This window comes from Oncorhynchus nerka, linkage group LG17, assembly GCF_034236695.1.
Source record: "Oncorhynchus nerka isolate Pitt River linkage group LG17, Oner_Uvic_2.0, whole genome shotgun sequence".
Lineage (NCBI taxonomy): Eukaryota > Metazoa > Chordata > Actinopteri > Salmoniformes > Salmonidae > Oncorhynchus > Oncorhynchus nerka.
Window position 1 is genome coordinate 14,677,399 of NC_088412.1, and position 27,494 is coordinate 14,704,892.

Genomic DNA, 27,494 nt, shown 5'->3' on the forward strand with positions numbered 1-27,494 from the left:
TCTCTTGTCACACCCTCTCCAGTATCTGAACACTCCTTTCTCTTAGTTCCTCGCCTCATTATCTCCCCATTATAACATACCCCTAACATTAGCCCATCTATCCTCTGTACCATGCCATAGCTAACCTGCCCATTTTCCATCTTCAACCAATACCTACTCTTGAGGTACTGACCATCACTCATTACTGACTTAACTGCTAATCTGCCGTTCAACACAATGTTTGCATATGACCCATCTTTGGGCCAGTCCTCTGTGTCATCATCCGTATATTTACAGTACCCTAACTTATTACATGTTGCACCACAAAAGCAAGCTTTACAAAAATATGTAATAAGGCTATTCCCAGATCTTGTGTCTCTAATTATTTTTCCTCTGGTTATGCTAGAACAACCCTCGCACCGATGATTCCATCCTCCCCTGGTCCTGGCTCCATCCTGTGTAATATATTTCATTGTTTAGCCCTGGTAACTCTAGCCTTCCTGTTTGCCTGCCCCATTCTATTTCTTTACCATTATACACAACCCTCAACTTTGCCTCTTCTCTGTCCTGGGTCATTTCCCAAGCCATCCCTCTTTTTACCATTACCCTCATTTTTGGCCAATCTCTGGCTTCCTCTAAGCAACCTAAACACACACTCTCCAAATTTACATTTACATTTACATTTAAGTCATTTAGCAGACGCTCTTATCCAGAGCGACTTACAAATTGGTGCGTTCACCTTATGACATCCAGTGGAACAGCCACTTTACAATAGTGCATCTAAATCTTTTAAGGGGGGTGAGAAGGATTATTTTATCCTATCCTAGGTATTCCTTAAAGAGGTGGGGTTTCAGGTGTCTCCGGAAGGTGGTGATTGACTCCGCTGTCCTGGCGTCGTGAGGGAGTTTGTTCCACCATTGGGGGGCCAGAGCAGCGAACAGTTTTGACTGGGCTGAGCGGGAACTGTACTTCCTCAGTGGTAGGGAGGCGAGCAGGCCAGAGGTGGATGAACGCAGTGCCCTTGTTTGGGTGTAGGGCCTGGTCAGAGCCTGGAGGTACTGAGGTGCCGTTCCCCTCACAGCTCCGTAGGCAAGCACCATGATCTTGTAGTGGATGCGAGCTTCAACTGGAAGCCAGTGGAGAGAGCGGAGGAGCGGGGTGACGTGAGAGAACTTGGGAAGGTTGAACACCAGACGGGCTGCGGCGTTCTAAAATCTTTCCCTCGCCAATTTAGCCTTCCATGTAGAGTCCCTTTTACACTAAATGCACACCCTCCACATACGTCTAGTTCCCTGGTATCTTCCCAACACAACATATGCCCCTCACAACAGTCATGTAGGTCAGGCCTATCCATTATTTGCCCATGTTCAATGAATGTCTCCATCCTAGCCATACACCATCCTCCTAGGATCTTTGTTTCCAGGTCTACCCGTGTTCTATCTGTTTCCCGTTGCTCTAGTCGGCCAGGAGACTTCAGATGTACTCTCTCGTATACCATAGTCCATATTATTAATCGTTTGCATATCTTCCACAAGAGTTTTAGCATTAACTTTAATAACTCTCTCAGTAGTCTAAGACTCATTTTTATTATTTTAAACAGGAATAGCCACTCTTTCCTCAGTACCGCATCTACTGGGAGTCCCATTCTTTTTGCGTAGCCTAGGGTAATCATAAGCGCTATGAATATCAAGATCCCTACTGTCATTTTTATTTTATTTCTTGCCACCATGAAGTGACTTCCTCCCATTTGTCATTTATGGCTGTGACCACCTTATTTACCGGTTCCACTATTATATCATTTGCCATTTTAGCCATCCCTGTGGTAAAACCTCCCCATGCTCTAGTTAACCAGTTGACTCCTAAAACATTACTCATAGTGGTGTCCTCATCTCGATACCACGTTATGCCATCTGCTCTTTCGTCCCAGAACCTTCTCTTCAATATGTTACAGTAGTTTTCCTGCCCCATAGTTTTTAACAGTTCCAAGTTTCGTTTAATTATACTGCACCCGCCTGATGCCGTACCATTGTCAAATAACTGTTTACACGTGGACATATTCCAAGTCAGGGTCATATTCTTATCCCAGTCTGACCTTTTTCCCCATAGGTCTCCCCATGGTTCGTCCTGTTGTGGCCACATTAGTTTTATGGCCCATTCCTTATACCCTTGCATCAGCCACCACAATCCGCTAGAGAGGGATCTGTTCTAAGGGTCTGATCCCTGGTGCCAGCTATATCCCCTTGGTTTACATGGAATGTAATGCCTCCATAGCATGCTAATTGTACGTATCCTCCGGTTAACGGAGTGGGATCTAACGGGCGCTTATCCCATCCCATTGCTAATGGGTCAAATGTTTTGGACACTGTGGTACTCTTCATACTAGTGCTGGCTTCAAAGTTTCTAATGACTGTTTAGTTCATTATTAATGCCTTCCTAATAATTTTACCCATGGTTGTATTCCATTTTTGTAGCATTAATCCCTGCATCCATATAAGGGTATCAGTATTCAATCTTCCTATAGGGGGGAAACTATATCCAAATTGATGCACATGTTCCATCCTGTCCTGTGCTCTTATATGCTTTATAATACCTCCTCCAGCCAATACTCTGGAGTGGCACGCACCCCGTGCATTTACCATGTCTACCAACTTTTGGTTTGCTTCCTCATTCCTGCCTGAGAAGGCCAGAGCTACCCCCAGCATTCCAGGTGAAGGATAATGTCCCCCTGACCATCTATGGAAGTGGGGGATTCCTGATTCTTTCAATATGCCATGGGCTGAGATGCAATGGTATCGTGCCCAGGCCTCAGTTTTATTCGCGGGGGGGGGGGGGGGGGTCCCATTGGTCATAATACCGTTGGGCGGCCTTCCCTCTTTTCCCATAGAACGGGTTATTTGGTTCTTGTCCCCAGTTCCATAATGGGGCTTTAGCACACATTCTTTGGGCCATCTCAAGGCTTTGTTGATCATTTTCTTTCAAACTCCTAAGGTCTAGTGTTGTCCATGGGGTTTGTATTATTCTGTGTCGTAAGGCATACCCATCCTGAGGTGGAATAATTTATTGGTTTTTCTCCTGGCCTGGCGGAGTGGGGAATGTCATGTCCCCACACTCCATATTCCATCCGGTGGAATCTATCTAATGGACCACTAGTAAATCCTGGATATCTATAGGTCCTATGTTTTGCATATGGTAAAATAAAACCCTTGCTTCCTCCCAGTATTATATTATCCCATGAGGAGGAATTACCAGTGTGTAGGTATAACACTATATCATTCAACCATTTAGCTTCAGGGCTTGGTCCTGTAATTCGCTTCTGCGTGCTGCGCCTTACTCGGTACCTGGAGCTATTTCCTTTCAAGCATAGTATGTCTAGGCCTTCTTGATCCATACTCTGTTTTAGGCCTTCTGTCTGTGTTAGGTTAGTTTCTGTTTTGTCGCGCGCCAGTGTGGTCGGGGAGGCCACTTCCCTTTTAGCTCGCTATAGGGTGCAGCTAACTGTTGTGCTAGTATTATTTCCGCCTGGTTCACGGGGTGTTGTTATTGCTGTACTTGCAGATGCGTGACTTGTGGTCTATTTTCACTTATCCGAGGCCAACGTGTTGTTATTCTATTTGCTCTTCTCCGAGGCCAGGCCGGGGTGTTCAAAGCAGTCGTTAAACTGTGGCACTCAACACTCTCCCAAGGTGAACTGGCCGTACTTTGATCATAGATAAATTATATTCTCTGCATCACCCAGCTGTCCCCTCCATTGGTCACCTTTATATGAATTCATATATTGTCCATTCTCACATGTCTGATTAACCAGTACTGGTCCTTTGGTTATATTTACTATATACCCTTGGAGTGTGTTACTGGTAGCTGATTTCCACAACACCACTATGGTATTATTATGATCCCAGGTCAGATTCCAGTTCGTAATATTATATCTCTGTTTTAGCTTGACTGAAGGGTGTCCTGGACACAGTGAGTAATTTGTTATAGTGCATTGTACGGGTGTGCCCGTGGTATAGAGTTGGCACATTTGTCTTGTAGTATCTCTAGTCCCTGTACTAATTCTCTCTCTTGTTTTTCATACACTATCCCTAGGTTTAATCCTATTATTATGGCGGTGGGTACTAATATTATGGTGGAAATGATACTTACCCACCAGCACCATCCCACCTTACATTCCCTATGTCTGGTTCTATATTCCCCCAGCCTCATGCTTCCCTGTGGAGACAGAGGGGGTTCTAATTAGTTTTTTAAAAATTATTTATTTATTAATTTATTTTTTACAAATGGGGGACCTAGTATGGCCTCTATCCCTTTGTCTAGATGTGCCCTCTCCAGGGTCTTGTGTGTCTGGAGTTGGTTTCCTTTTTATTAGGTTAATAAACCTTCTCATTTGTCCTTGTGGATCAGGTGGAGCAGCTTCATTTCTACCCCTTCCCTCTCCAGGAGCTGCTTTCCTGTCCACCAACATGTGGCACGAGTATACACAGTCCAATGTAGTCTTAGGGTCCTATGCAATGTATATTTGCCTGCCCAATTTCACCATATGCCTTTCTCTTTTGTCACCTCGGACGGGTTCTGTATCCTCTATAGCCATAAGCTTAGAGACACAGCACATTGTCTTCTCTTTCCTCATTAACCTGCCCCAGTGATGTTCTCTCACTGGCTTACATGTTCCTTCCCACCAGCATCTTCTCATTACCCCATGGTGGCCGTTTCTCTCATGGTTATTGTCTAATTCATATTCATCATCTTGTTCCCAGTCACGTCTGTTTGTCAGCATCTGACTTAGGTAATGCCTAGGGTTCCATAGGGAAAATTTCCCGTCTACCATCATCCAACATTCTGGTTCTCCTTTACTGGTCCCATATCCCGTAAGGGCTACTGGGTCTCTTTCCCTGGCTTTTAGCCACTCTTCACTATTCCTATAGGTACCAGACCCTTTTGCCAACTGGAAAGGTACTTGTTCTACCGGCCAGAGAGGGTCTTCTAGCCTTACTGGCGTAAGCAAGCTCCCTCTTAGTAAGACCGCATTTCCCTTAACGTGCTGATTTCTACACTCCATACAGCCTGATTTCTACACTCCATAGAGCCTGATTTCTACACTCCATACAGCCTGATTTCTACACTCCATAGAGCCTGATTTCTACACTCCATACAGCCTGATTTCTACACTCCATACAGCCTGATTTCTACACTCCATAGAGCCTGATTTCTACACTCCATACAGCCTGATTTCTACACTCCATACAGCCTGATTTCTACACTCCATACAGCCTGATTTCTACACTCCATACAGCCTGATTTCTACACTCCATACAGCCTCTAGGTTGTATGATTCCCCTGTGGTTCCACATGCATAAGCATCTTTTAGGGTCCCAGGTTCCTGATACTACTTGTACTCCCCGTACACAATTCTTGAATACATGTAATCCACATGCTCTACACATGAGTATGCGGCCTACTCTTTTGTCTCTCACCTTTCTCTCCGCTATCACTTCCTGCGGCCGATTGCCTAAGGCTAAGATTAGCCGGTCCTTGGTATTGGACCTCGGCAGTTGGTTCTCCACAGTTGTCACATGGTACAGTGCTCATATGTCCTGACCCTGTAACATCCGTTCTTGCCACAACACCTTTGTGTTCGCGGCCACCACCACCCCAACCTTGACTAAATCCTCATGCCAGGTGTGTGAGGCAACCCATATAGTATCTCCAGAACGGCGCACTTGCAGCCCTGACCTGCAGTTAACGCAGATGCAACCATTCTGGCACTACCTCTGGGGCGGACATACTTTCTTAAGCTGGGAGATATCTACTGTTATATTACTGTCTACTTTAACTGGGTTAGCACTGACAACCTCACTTATTTGCTGTCTCTTTCCGTATTTTGGGGGAATTACTCTGTTCCCTGTATCAGCTCCTGATGGTTTCTTGATCCTAATCCAGTCTCCCACCTTTAACACATAAGGTAGAGGGGGAGACTGGGTGTTAGAGATCTCCACCACTGTGCTGATCCCAGTTAAACCCATTAACTCTCTGGGGCTGGGTCCTGTATCTGTGAGAGTATGATTTAGCTCCACACAGGCCTGTGTCAACTTGGTTCCCCAGTCCCTACCTGCTTTCCACAACCCCAATGTTGTTTTAAGCTTTCCAAATAATTATATAGTTCAACTTAATTAACCCGATTCTCTCAATGACCCTGGGTCACAACAGATGCCATATATTCTTGTCATCTTTCTACTACCTTCAAATGATTAGATAAGGCCAAAACACTGCTAAACATAGCATATGTTTTCTGTACTAATGAAATCTCTCTTTCGGGAGTCCACATGGGTAGGATGGTCATCTGAATGAAACTGCAGAAAATAAACTCCACAAATACAGGTGTGCCAAGCTTGTAGTGTCATACCCAAGAAGACTCCAGGCTGTAATCGCTGCTCAAGGTGTTTCAACAAAGTACTGAGCAATGGGTCGGAATACTTATGACATTTCTATTTAAAAAATAAATAATTTACCAAACATTTCTAAAAACCTGTTATTGCTTTCTTATTATGGGGTATTGTGCGTAGATTGATGAAGGGAACACACTATTTAATCCATTTTAAATCAAATCAAATTGTATTTGTCACATACACATGGTTAGCAGATGTTAATGCGAGTGTAGCGAAATGCTTGTGCTTCTAGTTCTGACAATGCAGTAATAACCAACAAGTAATCTAACTAACAATTCCACAACTACTGTCTTATACACAGTGTAAGGGGATAAAGAATATGTACATAAAGATATATGAATGAGTGATGGTACAGAGCAGCATAGGCAAGATACAGTAGATGGTATTGAGTACAGTATATACATATGAGATGAGTATGTAAACAAAGTGGCATAGTTAAAGTGGCTAGTGATACATGTATTACATAAAGATGCAGTAGATGATATAGAGTACAGTATATACGTATACATATGAGATGAATAATGTAGGTTATGTAAACATTATATTAGGTAGCATTGTTTAAAGTGGCTAGTGATATTTTAGAATAAAGCTCTAACGTAACACAATGTGGAAAAAGTCAAGGGCCTGAATACTTTCTGAATGCACTGTAGATGTGTCCCAGAGCCATCAAAGAGATGTATCTGTTACGCTGGTTAGGCAGCCTTAGTTGTGGAGCACAGCAGTGTCTTATCTTTGAGTCAGGTACCAAACCACCATTTCTAATTTAGCATGGTCTTGATCAGGGGCGGGCAAAATACGACCCGTAGGATGAATCCGATTTAAATGTAGCCAGCTTTGTTTAAATTTGTTTAAAAATACAAATAAAAAATGATAATCATAGAAAGAGTTTGGTTCACCACCTCGGCTAGACTTCAGCCCCCTTTGACCTCATACTTAGAGATCGCAGCACCAATATAACTGACTGGGTTCAAAATCAGGCCAACCGGATGCTTCACATTTATACATCTGGTGATATATCTGTCTCGTTGTTCTATCTGTGGTCTCACCTTCCCCTAGAAGGCTATATTAATGTATAGCCTAAACTGTTATGACACTGAAGACAGAATTTGACAGATTGGCGGTTATGACTTCAGACGAGTCCTGTGAAGCTTGTGGTGGTCGTAGAGCAAAACGTAGAACCCTGTTGTGTTCGTGAGAGTCTCATGTTTCCAAGGAGGTTTTGAAGGCCACATCGTTCGGACGCTGCATACGTTTTTTTGTGAGAAGACCAATTTTCGGGATGTAGCATGGTCTGACAAACACAGCTGTAGCTCTGCACCTTTCACTGCAGACGAGGAAGGGTGACATCAGCGGATACGGTGGATCTAATGGGGATGTTTTTATTATGCTAATTTGATTTCGGCGGGGGAGCGGATATCAACTCTCTGGTTTTTTAAAAACAGTTTAACGGCTGTGATGGGAGAAAACTGAGGACGGATCGACAACATTGTAGTTACTCTACAATACTAATCTAATTGACAGAGTGAAAAGAAGGAAGCCTGTACAGAATACAAATATGACAAAATATGCATCCTGTTTGTAACAACAGAGTTGAATACATCCAGTTGGACAACTAACTAGGATAAGAGTGTCTGCTAAATGACTTAAATGTAAATGTAAATGTAAATGTATCCCCCTTTCTCTTCCACTAAAGTAATACTGCAGAAAATGTGTGTAAGCAATTATTTTTATGTCCTGAATACAACGTGTTATGTTTGGTGCAAATCCAATACAACACATTACTGAGTACCATTCTCCATATTTTCAAGCAAAGTGGTGGCTGCATCATGTTATGGGTATGATTGTAATCATTAAGGACTGGGGAGCTTTTCAGGATAAAAAACGAATGAAATGGAGCTAAGCACAGGCAAAATCCTAGAGGAAAACCTGATTCATTCTGCTTTCTACCAGACACTGGGAGATTAATTTACCTTTAAGCAAGCCAATAACCCTTAACACAAGGCCAAATCTACACTGAAGTTGTTTACCAAGAAGGCAGTGAATGTTCCTGAGTTGGCCGAGTTACAGTTTTGACTTAAATGTGCTTGAAAATATATGATCTGAAAAATGGTTGTCTAGCAATGATCAACAACCATATGGACAGAACTTGAATTCTGAAAAGAATAATGGGCAAATATTGCACAATCCAGGAAAGCTCTTAGACACTTAACCAGACAGACTCACAGCTGTAATCACTGCCAAAGGTGATTCTAACATGTATAGACTCAGGGGGTTTAATACTTATCTAATCAAGATATATTCCATTTTTTATTTTTCATGTATTTTTATTTTTTACAAACGTTAGAATTTTTCTTCCACTTTGACATTACAGAATATCTTGTGTAGATCATTGACAAACAATGACAATTAGTCCCATTTGAATCACATTTTGTCAATACTTTCTAAAGGTACTGTACTTCATTTATTCTAACAACTCATATTTGAGAAAGTTCATTTTTGATTTATTCCATATTCAACTTGAGGCCATCACCTGGAACAAAACTATTTGTCTCTCTTGAAGTTGCATGCAATTCTCTCTCCCTCTAATCCCTCCCTCTCTCCTTCTAACCACACCCCTCTGGCAGAACCAGGAAGTCCATCCTCCTCCCACAAACTCTTCTGACGAAACAAAACTGATCTGAGTCTTATTGTCAACTGTCTGTGTGAGAGTGAACAACCGTCCAAATGGCTCAGCAGGGAATTCAGCTGGACCCGGACCAGTTCTGTCTGTCTGGATCTACTGAAGGAACCAGTTACCATCCCCTGTGGACACAGTTACTGTAGAAGCTGTATTGAGGACTGCTGGGATCAGGATGTTCTGAAAGGCTATAGCTGACCCTGCAGACAGACCTTCACTCCAAGGCCGCTCTGAGGAAAAATAACATGTTGGCTGAGGTTGTGGAGAAACTGAAGAAGACAGGACTCCAGGCTGCTCCCCCTCCTGCTCTGTGCTATGCTGAACCTGTAGATGTGGCGTGTGACATCTGCACTGGGACCAGAAAGCCCTCATGTCTTTTCGTGCTTTTTCACCTGCATTGTTTGCTGTTTGGGGTTTTAGGCTGGGTTTCTGTACAGCACTTTGAGATATCAGCTGATGTACGAAGGGCTATATAAATCAATTTGATTTGATTTGATTTGATGTCATGTCTGGTGTGTCTGGCCTCTTACTGTGAGACTCACCTCCAAACTCACTATGAATCCCCTGCTTTCAAGAAGCACAAGCTGGTCAAAGCCACCGCACAACTACAGGAGAATATCTGCTCTCATCATGACAAACTGCTGGAGGTTTACTGTCGTACCGATCAGGCCATGATACAGTGTCAGCTAGAGCAGAGAGGACTGAGAAACCGGTAAGACCAGATCAACTTGTTGGTGACTGTCTGATAAACAAAGAATCAAAGATACAGTAGGAACTAAGGCTGTTTGAATATGAGATCATTCAAATTAAATTGATCCACGGCAGAACAAATATGAACACAAACCTTGATTATATAGATATGTTAACCCAGACTATCCAAATGTATCACCATTTTCTAAAATCAAACACTATTATCATTCTGAATGCCCTTTAATGAGTCCAAAGTTCAGTCTCAACCCATTGATACATGTATGCCTACCATAAAAACAGCCTCAGTAGGATGTACTGGGGAGCCAGCTGGATGCAGGCCATGGAGGACACCTGCAGCACCTTCCCTGACAGGGCCTGCTCCGTCAGAGGATAGCCCTTCCTGTGGACCTCAAACAGGCCCTCCACCAGGACAGACAGGCCCGCTACCAGGACAGACAGGGACGCACTCATGACCCAGTGCTGGGAGAGGAGAGGAGAGGAGAGTGTGCTTACTGATGACTCTGGCGAGGGAGAAGGGTGTTTTCTCTATGGACAGGTAGCAGGAGGTGACATACTCTACTTTATGGAGCAGAAATGAACATTAGATTTGCCTTTTTTTTTACTCACAACATCTGAAAAATGTGGTACTTGTATTTTCCACTGAAATTAAACATGTAAATATCTCATGTGACGCATGTCAGTGAAGAGGCCTGATGTTCTCCATTACATTGACCTGCCTGAGTGATGCAGGCGCGGTACAGTATCTGCAAGCCGTACAGGGGGAAGAGCCTTGCCAGGACCTTGACGTTCTCCACGTGTGTCTCTTCAGAGAGTTCAGGAAAGGACCACCCCAAAGTGGTCAACAGGGAACTGCCTGCACAACAAACACATCAATACTGGAATAGACCACAACAACCACATCTATACTAGAATAGACCACAACAACCACATCAATACTAGAAAAGACCACAACAACCACATCAATACTAGAATAGACCACAACAACCACATCAATACTGGGATAGACCACAATAACCACATCAATACTAGAATAGACCACAACAACCACATCAATACTAGAATAGACCGCAACAACCACATCAATATTAGAATAGACCACAACAACCATATCAATACTAGAATAGACCACAACAACCACATCAATACTAGAATAGACCACAACAACCACATCAATACTAGAATAGACCACAACAACCACATCAATACTAGAATAGACCACAACAACCACATCAATACTAGAATAGACCACAACAACCACACCAATACTAGAATAGACCACTTAAACCTAGGTATATACATACACTGTAACACAAGGGTGAAACATAGTCTGTGTGAAGTTGAGGTTGTGTTACCTTTCTTGGACCTGAAGGTGAGGTTGAGGTTGTGTTACCTTTCTTGGACCTGAAGGTGAGGTTGAGGTTGTGTTACCTTTCTTGGGCCTGAAGTTGAGGTTGTATTACCTTTCTTGGGCCTGAAGTTGAGGTTGTGTTACCTTTCATGGGCCTGAAGGTGAGGTTGAGGTTGTGTTACCTTTCTTGGACCTGAAGGTGAGGTTGAGGTTGTGTTACCTTTCTTGGACCTGAAGGTGAGGTTAAGGTTGTGTTACCTTTCTTGGGCCTGAATATAAGGTTGTTGCGGACCATGTGTATGGCGATGAGCATCAGCAGCACAGACATGAAGGGGATGAGGAAGCCCAGGTTGTTGGCCACTGACTGCTGGATGTAGGTGATACCCAGAAACACTACCGTCGACTTCAGGTTCACCAGCCAGTAGAACCTGAGAGGACAACATAACAACAAGGGTTGAGGGTTTGAGGGAAGATGTTGTGTTCTGAAGAGAGATCCTTGAACTACATCTTCTCTCACTCTATCTTGGTCCGTGCAGATAACTGGGACCTCCTCCTCAGACCAATTGGCCGAACGCCCAGGTTATGTTCTGGAAGTTAAGATAGGAGGCATTGTGTGATAACAGCCAGTCAGCTGCAAGAACCAACCCTAAGAAGCATGCCTATGTAGCTTGTTTGTGTAGCAGTATATATTAGGACTGAAGGGACCTCCCTGGTAGAGCTTCTGACCACCCTGGTAGAGCTTCTGACCACCCTGGTAGAGCTTCTGACCACCCTGGTAGAGCTTCTGACCACCCTGGTAGAGCTTCTGACCAACCCAGTAGAGCTTCTGACCAACCCAGTAGAGCTTCTGACCAACCCGGTAGAGCTTCTGACCACCCTGGTAGAGCTTCTGACCAACCCGGTAGAGCTTCTGACCAACCCTGGTAGAGCTTCTGACCACCCTGGTAGAGCTTCTGACCAACCCAGTAGAGCTTCTGACCACCCTGGTAGAGCTTCTGACCACCCTGGTAGAGCTTCTGACCAACCCGGTAGAGCTTCTGACCAACCCGGTAGAGCTTCTGACCACCCTGGTAGAGCTTCTGACCACCCTGGTAGAGCTTTTGACCAACCTGGTAGAGCTTCTGACCAACCTGCAGTGAGTGTGCTGTAACCTCTCCGCTGGCCGAATCTTAAGTTAATTTACTAATTGACTTGATGAGTCGTTGATGGTAGTTTCCTTTACAAGGGGAAACTTTCTGGAATGAAATGCAGGACCTGTGATCTCCACATGAATCTTGGCACCAATTACCAAATTGGCTAGTCATTGAGTATACTAGACATTAGGAACACCTCACTAATATTGAGATGCACTCCCCCATTTTGCTCTCAGAACAGCCTCAATTTGTCGGGGCATGGACTCTACAAGGTGTAGAAATGTTCCAAAGGGATGCTGGCCCATGTTGACTCCAATGCTTCCCACAGTTGTAATTTGGGTGGTGGAACATTCCTGATATACACAGGAAACTGTTGAACATGAAATACCCAGCAGCATTGCAGTTCTTGCACAAACCGGTGCACCTGCCTGGCACCTACTACCATACCCTGTTCAAAGGCACTTAAATATTTTGTCTAACCCATTCACCCCCTGAATGGCACACATACACAATCCATGTCTCAATTGTCTCAAGGCTAAAAAATCATTCGTTAACCTGTCTCCTCCCCTTCATCTACACTGATTTAAGTGGATTTAACAAGTGACATCAATAAGGGATCATAGTTTTCACCTGGATTCACCTGGTCAGTCTATGTCATGTTCTTTATGTTTTGTACATTAAGTATATATCAACACAGAGATGGCCAAAAGATTCACAAAAATTGATATTTTTGCAAATACAAGATACTCTACAGACCAATGTATCAAACTAAAATAGAAAATACTTTTGTAGAGATTTATGTAGATAAAATACAAATACATACAGGTCAATACATTCGCTAGTACACACCTTCACTTCAACAACATTCTCAGTAACGTAAGAAAAACACGTTTTACTTTCTATGACTGTAATATTTGGTTGTTTATCTAACTTAGTTGAATGCACTGATGGTAAGACACTGGTATTACAGTAAGTCTCTGCTAAATAACTATTATATCAATGTAAAAAAACAGTTGCAAACCACGATGGGTAATATTATTGTCCTTCTTGTGGGTGAGGAGCTCATTATTATAATACTCAGCGTGCTTTCAAGTGTTCCTTTTTTCACATTTTTATAATTTAGCAGACACTTTTATCAAACCATAGTGCCTTCAAACTTCTGATGCCAATGCAGGGGGCCCCAAAATTACAAACCCATATATAGAATTGTATAGAAACATATTTGTATTTTACAACATTTTTACAAATTACAGGTCTTTAAAGTATCTGGTTAAAAAATCAATAGGATTGCAGTTTAGGCCAGTAAACTACAAATGACAAAATACTAAAAAGTCATTGAAATATGTATTTCAAAGACACAACAGAAATACTGTCCATCTGTGTCTCCACATTATCTTCTGTAACATGTTGAAGGGAATGCCTGCTGTTGGAACACTACTCCACCCTAAAGCCACTCTCCAATTAGGGACACATCCTAGTTAAGCAGTACACCTTGCTGCAGTCAGCTCTCTATGCCTGTTTGGTGAGCCACCATGCAGCTGGTGGGTCTCCAACCCAGCCACTATCTCAAAGACTACGGAACTCTTTTGATGTAGTTTTGAATGGTATGGTGGCCAAAGACATTTAATTTATAGTTTTGACTTAAACGGATACTTCAGGATTTTGGCAATGAAGCCTTTAATTTACTTCCCCAGTCAGATTAACTCGTGGATAACATTTTTATGTCTCTGTGTGCAGATTAATAACATTTAAGCGGCTGTGACTATAACAGAACGTGTGTTTCGTCGAAAAGCGCAAGGAAAACTGATCACCAAAAAGTGGAAAAAATATCAATGCGCCACTTGCATGTATTGTCTATGGCACAGCAAATTAGATGGGGCCAAGATTACAAGTCCTACAGCTTCCACACGATGTCGCCAGTCTTAGCAATTGCCTGGGAGTTGTTCCTTGGTCAAACGAAGAAGAGAGACCCCATTCCATCCGGTCTCCGACAGGATGTTTTGGAAGAGATATTTCCGACCATGATTTGAAGACGTGGAGCTATTGAAATACACATCGCCCCGTGATCAATTTGATAGATTATTAACGTTTACTAATACCTAAAGTTGGATTACAAAAGTATTTCGAAGTGTTTTGTGAAAGTTTATCGTCGACTTTTTTAATTAAAAAAAATGACGTTGCGTTTTAAAACTGTGTTTTTTTCTGGATCACACACTTTTCATAGATCGATATTTTGGGTATATATGGACCGATTTAGTCGGGAAAAAAAGACCCAATAGTGATGTTCATGGGACATATAGGAGTGCCAACAAAGAAGCTCGTCAAAGGTAATGAATGTTTTATATTTTATTTCTGCGTTTTGTGTAGCGCCGGTTATGCTAATTATTTTGTTTACGTCCCCTTCAGGTATTTCGGGGTGTTGCATGCTATCAGATAATAGCTTCTCATGCTTTCGCCGAAAAGCATTTTAAAAATCTGACTTGTTGGCTAGATTCACAACGAGTGTAGCTTTAATTCAGTGTGTGTGTGTTTTAATTAACGTTTGAGTTTTAACGAGTGCTATTAGCATTTAGCGTAGCGCATTTGCATTTCCAGATGGCTGGGTGGGACGCAGACGTCTCAGGGGACGCTAAGAGGTTTTAAGTGATTGCCCAGTGATTATGCTCTGAGGAGAGAGAGGTATTTTGGTATTTATTTATTTTTATTTTGAAAGTGATTTGTTAAACATTTCTTTTCAATAAAACTCCAGGACATTTACTGTTAAAAATGGTCCTTTGCCTCCAATGTCCTGGTGATGCTCTAAAAACACCCTGCCTCCAATGTCCTGGTGATGCTCTGAAAACACCCTGCCTCCAATGTCCTGGTGATGCTCTGAAAACACCCTGCCTCCAATATCCTGGTGATGCTCTAAAAACACCCTGCCTCCAATGTCCTGGTGATGCTCTGAAAACACCCTGCCTCCAATATCCTGGTGATGCTCTGAAAACACCCTGCCTCCAATGTCCTGCTGATGCTCTGAAAACACCCTGCCTCCAATGTCCTGCTGATGCTCTGAAAACACCCTGCCTCCAATGTCCTGGTGATGCTCTGAAAACACTCTGCCTCCAATGTCCTGGTGATGCTCTGAAAACACCCTGCCTCCAATGTCCTGGTGATGCTCTGAAAACACCCTGCAGACAGAGTATTCTACCACTACAATTACAAAATACACGTACAAAATACCATGAAAATTAATTTATCAAAATAAACTAGAAAAATACTTGGATTTTGTCATGTATTATATTACAAAATGCTTTTGCAAGTAGCTGGCCCGAACAGGAACAACATTCTTAGTAACTGTTACAAAACTATTGTTCTTGCTTGTTGACAGTGCTACTGTATGTTGTTATCTACCTTAGTTGAGCAAGTCACTCTGGAGAAGATAAATGACTCAAATGGAAATGGAAATGTGAAAAGTAACATTCAAAATTAACTGCAAAGCACACTGGGTATTGTTATGTTTTGGGGCAGAGCTCATTAGAATAATACTCAGCAGTGCTTTGCAATTGTTAATTTTTACATTTATGTTTTAGTCATTTAGCAGACGCTCTTATCCAAAGAGACTTAGATCATTGATCTTAAGACAGTTAGGTGAGACAACATATCACTATCGTATCAAGTACATTTTCCCTCAACAAAGTATTTATCAATATTTTTTATATTTATTTCATTTAACAAACACTCTTATCACACCATAGTGCTATCATTACTTCTGATACCATTGCAGGGAGAAAGGGATTTAACGGTTCAGAAGATGTCAACCGTTAAAAAACATAGTATAGTTATTTGAAAATACAAAATGCGTTGGAGCCCAGTGTAATTCAACTGACAAAATACTCAAAAGTAATTCAAAATACATATTTCAAATACATAAATACCCAATACTCTATCACACTTCCTTATCAAAGAAACTACACAGTCAAGTAGGAAGCCACTCCCTCTCCTCTGGTGTAGAGCTCAATGAAACAGAAAGTCATATTTCACACTACTGCCATTGTTTAACCTACGGGAGAGAGCACCAAAATGGCAGAGAATCAGGAACTGTTCTGTTGCTCCATCTGTCTGGATCTACTGAAGGATCCGGTGACTACTGCTTGTGGACACAGTTACTGTATGGGCTGTATTAAAGAAAGCTGGGATCAGGATGTTCTGAAAGGGGTCTACAGATGTCCCCAGTGCAGACAGACCTTCACCCCAAGACCCGTTCTGAAGAGAAACATTGTGCTGGCTGAAGTGGTGGAGAAACTGAGGAAGACAGGACTCCAGGCTGCTCCCCCTCCTGCTCTGTGCTATGCTGAACCTGGAGATGTGGCGTGTGATTTCTGCACTGGGACCAGAAAGCAGAAAGCCCTCATGTCCTGTCTGGCGTGTCTGGCCTCATACTGTGAGACTCACCTCCAACTTCACTATGAATCTCCTGCTTTGAAGAAGCACAAGCTGGTCAAAGCCACCGCACAACTACAGGAGAAGATCTGCTCTCATCATGACAAACTGCTGGAGGTTTTCTGTCGTACCGATCAGCAGTGTATCTGTTATCAGTGTGTGATGGATGAACATAAAGGCCATGATACAGTGTCAGCTTCAGCAGAGAGGACTGAGAAACAGGTAAGACCAGATCAACTTGTTGGTGACTGTCTGATAAACAAATAATTAAAGATACAGTAGGAACTAAGGATGTTTGAATATGAGATCATTCAAATTAAATTGATCCTCAGCAGAACAAATATGAACACAAACCTTGATTATATAGATATGTTAACCCAGATTCTCCAAATGTATCACCATTTTCTAAAGTCAAACACTATTATCATTCTAAATGCCCTTTTTTCAGTCCAAACTTCAGTATAACCTCCTTGATACATGTAGGTATACAGTAAAATTATGATCATTCACATAGAAACATAATAAAATCACACTGCAAAGGGACCATCAATATTTTAGACCTTCCTCTCTATGGGCCCTATGTCACATTACTATACTATTGATCTACTGGACTAATACAGTTTGTTAGCTCACTGAAGGATGTGATTCTCCACAGAGGCAGCTGGAGATGAGTCAGCAGAAGGTCCAGCAGAGATTCCAGGAGAGAGAGAAGGAGCTGAAGGAGCTCAGACAGGCTGTGGAGTCTCTCAAGGTGAGTGTTGTTGACCAGAGGAGACATACCATTTCACTTCTCTCCTCCAGTCAAAGAGAGAGGGAGAGAGAAGGGCCCATCTCCAATCCCACTTACCCCACTGTTGGGAACAGGATGTCTTGACCCCTTTCAGAGAACAGACTGCTTATGAACCCGGGTTTACTGCAGGAGAATGCAATATCTTGAACATTACACCAAGAGGACATTCCCTATTGGGCTGTGGGCCAACACCGAATTTGAAGTTGCAGGCGGGGCTATCTCATCACATAACCATGAGTAACCATGACCGACTCATGTCCCCTATATATGAACATGGAGCCCTCTCTCTCTCACAATTTTTCTCAATTCAAAGGGTTTTATTGGCATGGGAAACATAGGTTTGCATTGCCAAATCAAGTGAAATAGATAATAAACAAAAGTGAAATAAACTATCAGAAATTAACAGTAAACATTACACTCGTTTAACTGCAAAGTTAGTTAGTTTCAAAGGTATAGAGACATTTCTAATCTTATAATTCAAGTGCAAACAGAGTGAGCTGTGTGCCAGAATGAGTTCTGGAGGTGAAATGGAAAGGAATGAGGGAGAGTTAAGTGAGGTAGAAGGTGTGGTGAAGACCTCAGAACCAGAGCCTGACATCAATGGACATGATAAAGAAGAATCTGGTGCAGTAGGAGTTACATTGTTGGAGGAAGTGGATCCATACCTTTTGGCAGATCCATTTGTGGTTTTAGGGTGGGTGGGAAAGGAGTTGGGTGCAGTTGAATCAGTGAAGGTAACCTGTAGTGGAATTCTGATATTTGTTTGTGTTTCATTTGACCAGAGGGAGTGGGCGCTCCGTGTCGCAACTTGGGTCAAGATCTGTTTCTTGCTTTGATCTCAGGAACAGGGCACCATTGAAAGGAGTGATTTCTAGGGTAGTGTTAAGTGTGGAGCAATTGAAGTTGAGGATTCCTGGTGTTTGTGATGCCCGCGGTTTGGTGCGAAGCAGACCCGGTGGTGATCGTGGTGAAACAGAGGAGTCACTGTCAGTCCTTTTGAGTGTTTACCCAACAAAGTCATGTCAGGATACATCAGTTATCCTGTTATAGGTTTTGTGACAAATCTGCTGCACTTTTTCAGGTGCAACGTTGACGGTCATGTTGCAGCAGTTTGTTGGAGGGAGATTCCAAGATGGGGGAAGTGTGCAGGAGGGCGTGGGATAGAAAATGGTGTTGTTTCGGTGGATAAAGTTGTGTGTAGGGGTGCCCTGTTGTTGGGGGTCGGAAGTGTCCAGTGAGAGAGAGGCAGGTTTAGGTGGCTAGAGTCAGAGTAGTGCAGAAGGTGTCGTATGCTGAGGCAGTGAAGAAAGTAGAGGAGGATGGGTCAAGGGTGAGGGATCCTGAGAGGATCCCTGTGTGTAGTAGATCTGTGCCAGCACAGAGGGATAGGCCAACGAGTGATATATGCTTCAGTAAGGTTGGCTTCTTAGAGTTCATAGCAATGGTTATCAACTGTACTGCAGATATGGAACGTAAATCACAGAAAATAGATGTTGCGGTGGCAGCTGCAGAGAAGTATTTGGGCATACGACCCTGAGTTACAGGCTGTGTTGAGTGGTGGTGTCCCGTCCTCCCAGGGCGTTGACATGGTGCATGTCTCTCTCTCTCATTCTATCTCTCTCGCGGCAGTTGGTTGTGTGAGGGTCGTGAGGAGGGCTGCTATTCTTTTTTCTTTTGGTTGTTGTGTTCTTTCTTAGATTAAAAAAAAAAAATAATTCTTGGTGGAGCGTTTGTTTATTGGTTTCCACTGTTTATCATTTTGAGTTGAGGGGGGAGTAGGGGTAGTTTGTTTGAGGTTGGGCGGCGTGATGGCCACGATGTCGTCAGCCGAGTGGGGAAGAAACGCTGTCGTTCGTAGTGGCTTCACTTGCGTTCAGGAGAATAGTGTTTATTATGGACAAACAGATCCTTAAGGAGTTGCTTAGTTTTGGGAAATTTGAAAGTGGTTTTCGTGTGCTCTCGGCTGGGTGCCAAGCATAATTCCTTAAACATGTTGTCTCCTTTCGTAAGCAAGTATTGGTTTCTTAACAATTGCTATGGGACAGTCTACTGGAGGAAGTACCAGGGGGAAGAGAGTAGAGCAGGGCCAAGTGGTAGTTCGCAGGCAGCGGAGAGAAATGGTGGGGCGGGAGCTAGTGGGATGGTGGAGGTGAGGCGGGTTGCAGCTGGGCAACATGGGCAACATGGGTAACATGGGCAACAGGGGCAGAGGCAGGTTGCTGTAGTAATGGAGACTCCGGTGGGCTCATCCCAGGAAATATGTATTGCCTGCCATTGGGGAGGAGGCACTAATCAGGGAGGCAGACAGGGGAGGAGGAGGAAGGTTTTGTGCCAATGGAGGAGGAGGAAGAGGTGTGGTGAGTAGGCGGGAGTGGAGGAGGAGGAGGCCTCGTTTTCAGGTGGCTCATTGGATCCAGAGCTGACAGCCAGAAGGGCCCAGTATATATGGTGAGATAACTTAAAAGGTTCCTGATGGAGACTAAAGTCTTATTTTATTGATCCTGGAAGGTTTTTAAGGTCAGTACAACTCGCGATGAAGGATGTGGGGTTTAGTGTCCTCTCACTCAGGATGTTGTATAGGCTAAGAAAATGGGTCATGGGTGCTTAAAACCTCTGGGCTGAGATCCCGCTAACGGGATCGATATGACAACAGCCAGTGAAAGTGCAGGGCGCCAAATTGAAAACAACAGAAATCCCATAATTAAAATTCCTCAAGCATACAAGTATTTTACACCATTTTAAATATACACTTCTTGTTAATCCCACCACAGTGTCCGATATCAAAAAGGCTTTACGACGAAAGCAAACCAAACGATTATGTTAGGTCAGAGCCAAGTCACAGAAAAACACAGCCATTTTTCCAGCCAAAGAGAGGAGTCACAAAAAGCAGAAATAGAGATAAATGAATCATTAACCTTTGATGATCTTCATCAGATGACACTCATAGGACTTCATGTTACACAATACATGTATGTTTTGTTCGATAAAGTTCATATTTATATAAACAAAATCTCAGTGTACATTGACGTGTTACGTTCAGCAGTTCCAAAACATCCAGTGATTTTGCAGAGAGCCACATCAATTTACAGAAATAATCATCATAAACATTGATGGAAGATACAACTATTATGCACGGAATTATGGATACACCTCTCCTTAATGCAACTGCTTTGTCAGATTTCAAAAAAGCTTTACCAAAAAAGCACACCATGCAATAATGTGAGTACAGCGCTCAGAGACCAAAACAACCCAAACAGATCTCCGCCATGTTGTGTTGTCAACAGAAGTCAGAAATAGCATTATAAATATTCACTTACCTTTGATGATCTTCATCAGAATGCACTCCCAGGAATCCCAGTTCCACAATAAATGTTTGTTTTGTTCGATAATGTCCAGCATTTATGTCCAAATACCTCCTTTTTTCCCGCGCGTTTAGCCCAGTATCCAAATTCATGACGCGCGATCACTAGGTGCAGACGAAAAGTCAAAAATCTCTGTTACAGTCCGTAGAAACATGTCAAACGATGTATAGAATCAATCTTTAGGATGTTTTTAACATAAATCGTCAATAATGTTCCAACCGGAGAATTCCTATGTCTTCAGAAATGCAATGGAACTCAAGCTAACTCTCACGTGAACGCGTGTGGCCAGCTCGTGGCTCTCTGGCAGATCTCTGACTCATTACCCTCTCTTTCGCCCCCACTTCACAGTAGACGCATCAAACAAGGTTCTAAAGACTGTCGACATCTAGTGGAAGCCGTAGGAAGTGCAATTCGACCCCATAGACACTGCATTCAATAGGGAATGAGTTGAAAAATGTCCCACTTCCTGGTTGGATTCTTTCTCAGGTTTTTGTCTGCCATATGAATTCTGTTATACTCACAGACATCATTCAAACAGTTTTAGAAACTTCAGAGTGTTTTCTATCCAAATATACTAATAATATGCATATATTAGTTTACTCTGGGTACCTTATTCATCCAAGCTACTCAATACTGCCCCCATAAATAACAAGTTAAGAATCAGCTTAAATGTATTCATTTATTTCTGGCATGGTGGCTTTATGGGCTTCTCTACTGGTTTCTGATTGTGGTGTTTTCCCTCCCACCTCTTATGGAGATTTCAAGGTTAGACTTCCATAACATGAACAACGGCAGAGCCTGGGGGAATGTAAATGTGATTTTTTTGCAAAAGACACAGTGATGTGATTAATGAAGTGTATTGGGGTGTCTGGTGGAAGGGGCGCAGGTTCTGGAGTGGCAGGTAGCCTAGTGGTTAGAGCGTTGGACTAGTAACTGAAAGGTTGCAAGACTGAGCTGACAAGGTAAAAGTCTGTCATTCTGCCCCTGAACAAGGCAGTTAACCCACTGTTCCTAGGCTGTCCTTGAAAATAAGAATTTGTTCTTATTGCCTATTGACCTGCCTAGTTTCAAAAAAAGGTTCTGAGCCATGGCACAAATCTTAGTGCAGGTGTAGCAAAATAGGTGTGTAAGGGTAGGTTGTTAGTGGTTAGAGTCAAAATCAATTAACTTGTCTTTGCTTTCATAAATGTGTATGTACCTAGTACAGGGCTCAGTTCTCTGTTTCACCAGGGCCCAGGCAGGTGTCCTATCGGAAATTACATGTAATGCTCTTACAAGATACCACTTTTTCTCAAGATTCCAAGGCTTTTGCGATAGGTGGGGACAGCAGAAGGGGGCGTTTGAGTCTCTTGGTCAGTTGTAGGACGTAGGGAAATCCCAGATTTTGGTTTTCTGTCAGCAGTATACAGATTTGTCCTCTTCAGAAGCCAGGAGAGTACTGGGGGAGCTTGAGCGGTTCATAAGTGAGGTGGAGGCTGAGCTGGTGGGGCAGGGTAGGGTGGGGCAGGAAAATTATCTATCTGAACTACGTAGGGACCTAAGGGATTTATTTTCAGATTAAAGCAAAAGGAGCACTTGTAGGAGCTAGATTTTCTATGTTGAGAGAGATGGACGCTCTCAGCTATTTTGGGTTGGAAAACAGTGGCGAAACAAACCAAAAAATCCATTGTTTACATTTATCTGATGGGCATGCAACTTCTGTTGTGGGGGAGATGAGGGAGCCTGTCGCAGAAAAATCAAATGGACATTTCCATGGCCTTTCACAGACAAGCCCGACCACCCCGTTGCATGAGTTCGTTGGGGTGGGTGAACTGCTGCTAAGCTGTAAACAGGCGGCTTTGACTCTCCTGTCCAAAAAAAGGGGATTTGAGCGACTTAAACAACTGGAGGCCTGTGGCATTGCTCTGTGTGGACTATAAGGTCTTCGGCAAGGTCCTCGCTAACAGATGTTGTGGAAATTCTTACACAGGGACACTCAAAGTCAATCTTAAATTAAACATCCTTTATTTTTCAGCATCCTGGAGAGGTTCCAACCAACTCAATGCACCACAGATTAGTTATATTTGCATGATTTAGCATAATTAATTAATCATTACCGTTTTGTTTCATTCATGTGACCGACCAACACTGGTTCATAACATGTGAAAGACCAATACCTCACTCTCTCTAAGCTGAGACCTTGAAACTGAGATATCTTTCGTTCTTAAAACAAGGTCTGGGCGTAGTGCCAAATTGCAGCTCCTGATAGTGAGGATTCGTTCACTCAGCCACTTGCATGAACACAGAAATTTGTTTTTAGAACAGCACATGAATAGAACACAGAAATGTGTTATGAGAGCACAAACATTCAAATGTCCATCACACAGACTCAAGTCCCACCTGGACTCTATTGTACACAAGGACCAAACGTACCATGTACCAGGACGCTCAATAACAGGCAATCTGTTCATAGTCAGGAGAAAGCCTTTGATAGGGTGGACCATGAATATCTGTTCACTGTGTTGTTTTGGTTGTGGGGAGAATTTTGTGGCCTGATTTTAATGTTGTGGCCTTTCTGGGCCTGCTAAGCTGGAGGCTACAGGGAGTGTGGGAGCCAGGCATAGGTTTGGGGACAGTCATGGCAGTGTCAGCATATGTTGATGACGTCTGTTAGGGATGAGCAGGACCTGAACAGCACCCAGCAGACAAATCATTACAAACAGTTACCAGCCAAGTAGAGGAGTTACACAAGTCAGAAATAGTGATACAATGAATCACTCACTTTTGATGATCTTCCTATGGTTGCACTCACAAGGCTCCCATTTACTCAATAAATGTTTGTTTTGTTCGATAAAGTCCCTGTCTATATCCAAAAACCTAATTTTGTTCGCTCGTTTTGTTCAGTAATCCCACAGGCTCAAAGGCAGTCACAACAGACAGACGCAAAATCTGAAAAGTATCAGTAAAGTTCGTAGAAACGTGTCAAACGATGTTTATAATCAATCCTCAGGTTGTTTTTAGTCATAATAATCAATAATATTTCAACAGGACAATAGCTTTGTCAATATAAAAGGAAAACAAGAAAGGCGTGCTCTCGGTCGTGCAGGAACAGGTTTGTACATCAGGCGGGAAACAGTGAGGAGGGGTCTGGAGCAGCCTGAGGAGGGGCCACAAACATTTTCACAACTGCAAGTGACAGTAGAGCCTGGGGGAGTTTGAGGAGGTGCTGGGTAAGGTGCTGTACACCCTCAGTGTCAAGGTTAGACACATCAGGAGCCTAGCAGGAGTGAAGGGGCATCAGTGGCAGGGGTTTGTGGGGATGAGAGCATGGCAGGGTATAGGTGGAAGGTCTGTAAGTTCCCAGTGCTGGAAAGGTCAGGGGTCTTCCAGTGGAGGCTATGACATGGAGCCCTGGACACAAATAGCTGGTTGGCTTGTATTGACCTGGGTGTTTGGGAGGGGTGTCCATTTTCTGCAATGGCAGACTGTTTATCTTTTTTTCTGTGTTGCCAGGGTAATGCCATTACTGTTGATGCCTTAGTGTTGAGATTGAGTTTTACAAAATGATCAACAGTGTGGAGATGTTTCAGGAGGTATGGGTGCTCAGGGGGGCTGTCTGTATGGCTGGAGAGGAGGGGTTGGATGTACGGCTGGAACGTGGTGCTGGATGGTGTATTGTACTGTGACATTGGGTTCTGTATAATGTGAATGTGTGTGGCTGTGGTGGCACACAATGTGCTTTTAGGAGGGGTTAGTGTAATGAGATGGCTCATTAAAGTAAGACAAGGCAGTTCTGTCTCTCTCTCTCTCTCTCTCTCTCTCTCTCAACAGCGCTCTCTCTCTCTCTCAACAGCGCTCTGCACAAGCAGCAGTGGAGGACAGTGATCAGATCTTTACTGAGCTGATCCGCTCCATTGAGAGAAGGAGCTCTGAGGTGAAGGAGCTGATCAGAGCCCAAGAGAAGGCTCAGGTGAGTCAAGCTGAAGGACTCCTGGAGCAACTGAAGCAGGAGATAGCTGACCTGAGGAAGAGAAGCACTGAGCTGGAGCAGCTCTCACACACAGAGGATCACATCCATTTCCTCCAGGTAACTAAACTGCCTTGATACATGTGATACATCATTATTTTTTGTCTGTCTTTCTGTTCTGTCTCATTTTTCTCTCTCTCTCTCTCTCTCTCTCTCTCTCTCTCTCCAGAGTTATCAGTCTCTCTCCAGCATCAGTGTATCTTCAGACTTACCCAGCATCGTTGTCCGTCCTCTTCAGTACTTTAGAGATGTGAGTAAGACTGTGTCTGAACTGAGAGAGAAAGTAGAAGACTTCCTTAAAGGAGAATGGACCAAGATCTCCACTACAGGTGTGTTGAAATTCTACTACAATACTAAGTCCTGTAAATCCAAACTGTAGTGCAATAAAAGGTCCTACAGCCATCACCTTAGACATGTGGAATATCAAATCAAATTGTATTTCTCACATGCGATGAATACAACAGGTGTAGACCTTAGTGTGAAATGCTTACTTACTACAACCCTTAACCAACAACGCAGTTGAAGAAATCTGGGGTTAAGAAAACATTTACTAAATTAAATAAATAAATAACTAAAATAAAAAGTAACACAATAAAATAACAATACCGAGGCTATATACAGGGGGTACCGGGACCGAGTCGATGTGTCAGGTTAGTCAAGATCATTTATACAATGGCCGGGTGGCTATTTGGTTAATTGGTCAGCAGTCTTGTGGCTTGGGGGTAGAAGCTGTTAAGGAGCCTTGAATATGGTATGATGATAACATTCCTTCTCTCTGTCAATGTGTTTGTGTGTCTGTAGTGAATATAGTGGATGTTGTACTGCCTCCAGAGCCCAAGACCAGAGAGCAGTTCTTACAATGTGAGTCTTTTTATTCTGAAGTAACTCACAGTCTCTTTTTACTGACACTCCTAACAATCCCTGTGGAAATGTATAGCAATAGTAGATCTAATCAAAGACTGGGTATCTATCTGACTCCTCATATTGATCTCTGCTGTGCTCTAATCAAAGACAGGGTAGATACAGTATCTGACTAAAATTATTGTTCTAACTCCCCTCTTTGGTCTCTGCTCTGCTCTTCTCCCAGATTCCTGTCAGCTCACACTGGACCCAAACACAGCACACACACGCCTCTCTCTGTCTAAAGGGAACAGAAAGGTGACCTATACAGGCCAAGTCCAACCATATCCTGATCATCCAGACAGATTCACAAATGACTTGATGGTGCTGTGTGGAGAGGGTCTGTCTGGACGCTGTTACTGGGAGGTGGAGTGGAGTGGGCTGTGTGTTATTACAGCAGTCTCATATAAAGACATCAGCAGAACAAGGAGAAGTAATACATTTGGACTCAATGACAAGTCCTGGAGTTTACACTACTACAGTGATGGTTATTGGTTCAGACACAATAGTGTTAGGACGAAAGTACCAGGCGTTCAGTCCTCCAGAGTAGGAGTGTACCTGGATCACAAGGCAGGTACTCTGTCCTTCTACAGTGTCTCTGACACAATGACCCTCCTCCACAGAGTCCAGACCACATTCACTCAACTCCTCTATCCTGGGTTTTCTATCGATTGTATTTTCTCTGGTACTGCTGAGCTGGTTAAACTGTAGTAAGGGCCCATTTACTAAATTAATTAAAATTATTCAAATGCAAAGTTTTCATCTTGTACATCAAAATTCTGTCCTGTGTTTTGTCTCTATGGTACTTCTGAGCTGGTTAAACTGTAGTAGGGTCCACATAGATACTAGTCATGCTGGTATAGTCTATAGCTGAGCTGGTTAAACTGTAGTAGGGTCCACATAGATACTAGTCATGCTGGTGTAATCTATAGCTGAGCTGGTTAAACTGTAGTAGGGTCCACATAGATACTAGTCATGCTGGTATAGTCTATAGCTGAGCTGGTTAAACTGTAGTAGGGTCCACATAGATACTAGTCATGCTGGTGTAATCTATAGCTGAGCTGGTTAAACTGTAGTAGGGTCCACATAGATACTAGTCATGCTGGTGTAGTCTATAGCTGAGCTGGTTAAACTGTAGTAGGGTCCACATAGATACTAGTCATGCTGGTGTAGTCTATGGCTGAGCTGGTTAAACTGTAGTAGGGTCCACATAGATACTAGTCATGCTGGTGTATTCTATAGCTGAGCTGGTTAAACTGTAGTAGGGTCCACATAGATACTAGTCATGCTGGTGTAGTCTATAGCTGAGCTGGTTAAACTGTAGTAGGGTCCACATAGATACTAGTCATGCTGGTGTAGTCTATAGCTGAGCTGGTTAAACTGTAGTAGGGTCCACATAGATACTAGTCATGCTGGTGTAGTCTATAGCTGAGCTGGTTAAACTGTAGTAGGGTCCACATAGATACTAGTCGTGCTGGTGTAGTCTATAGCTGAGCTGGTTAAACTGTAGTAGGGTCCACATAGATACTAGTCGTGCTGGTGTAGTCTATAGCTGAGCTGGTTAAACTGTAGTAGGGTCCACATAGGTACTAGTCATGCTGGTGGTGATGGTCCCCAGATGTGATGATCCATTCTGCTCTGTTTTTCTTTACAACATATACATTTTTGACTGATTTGATCTTCAGAGATTTCATGCATTAAAATACAATGTTTAAATCTTGAA

The 27,494-nt window shown here is 43.1% G+C and overlaps 1 protein-coding gene across 2 annotated transcripts; it reads left to right on the forward strand.

Moving 5' to 3' along the window:
• The first annotated feature begins 13,298 nt into the window (after positions 1 to 13,298).
• LOC115144722 (tripartite motif-containing protein 16-like) lies at positions 13,299 to 27,494 on the forward strand. 2 transcript variants are annotated; one of them, XM_065002991.1, is made up of 7 exons: positions 13,299 to 14,618; positions 15,041 to 16,935; positions 17,369 to 17,464; positions 24,698 to 24,931; positions 25,041 to 25,200; positions 25,673 to 25,732; positions 25,959 to 27,494. In XM_065002991.1, exons 2-7 carry the CDS (start codon positions 16,354 to 16,356, stop codon positions 26,480 to 26,482), a joined length of 1,656 nt encoding a protein of 551 aa, XP_064859063.1. In that variant the 5' UTR covers positions 13,299 to 14,618; positions 15,041 to 16,353; the 3' UTR covers positions 26,483 to 27,494. The 2 variants fall into 2 exon arrangements, with proteins under 2 accessions (XP_064859063.1, XP_029541622.1); XM_029685762.2 differs by lacking the exon at positions 13,299 to 14,618 and having other exon boundaries at positions 14,977 to 16,935.

Excerpts from the sequence above, each read along its gene's own strand:
- LOC115144722 (XM_065002991.1), top strand. The coding sequence starts at position 16,354 with ATGGCAGAGAATCAGGAACTGTTCTGTTGCTCCATCTGTCTGGATCTA. Across the intron at positions 16,936-17,368 it reads CAGAGAGGACTGAGAAACAG|AGGCAGCTGGAGATGAGTCA; the intron begins GTAAGACCAGAT and ends GATTCTCCACAG. Across the intron at positions 24,932-25,040 it reads ATCACATCCATTTCCTCCAG|AGTTATCAGTCTCTCTCCAG; the intron begins GTAACTAAACTG and ends CTCTCTCTCCAG.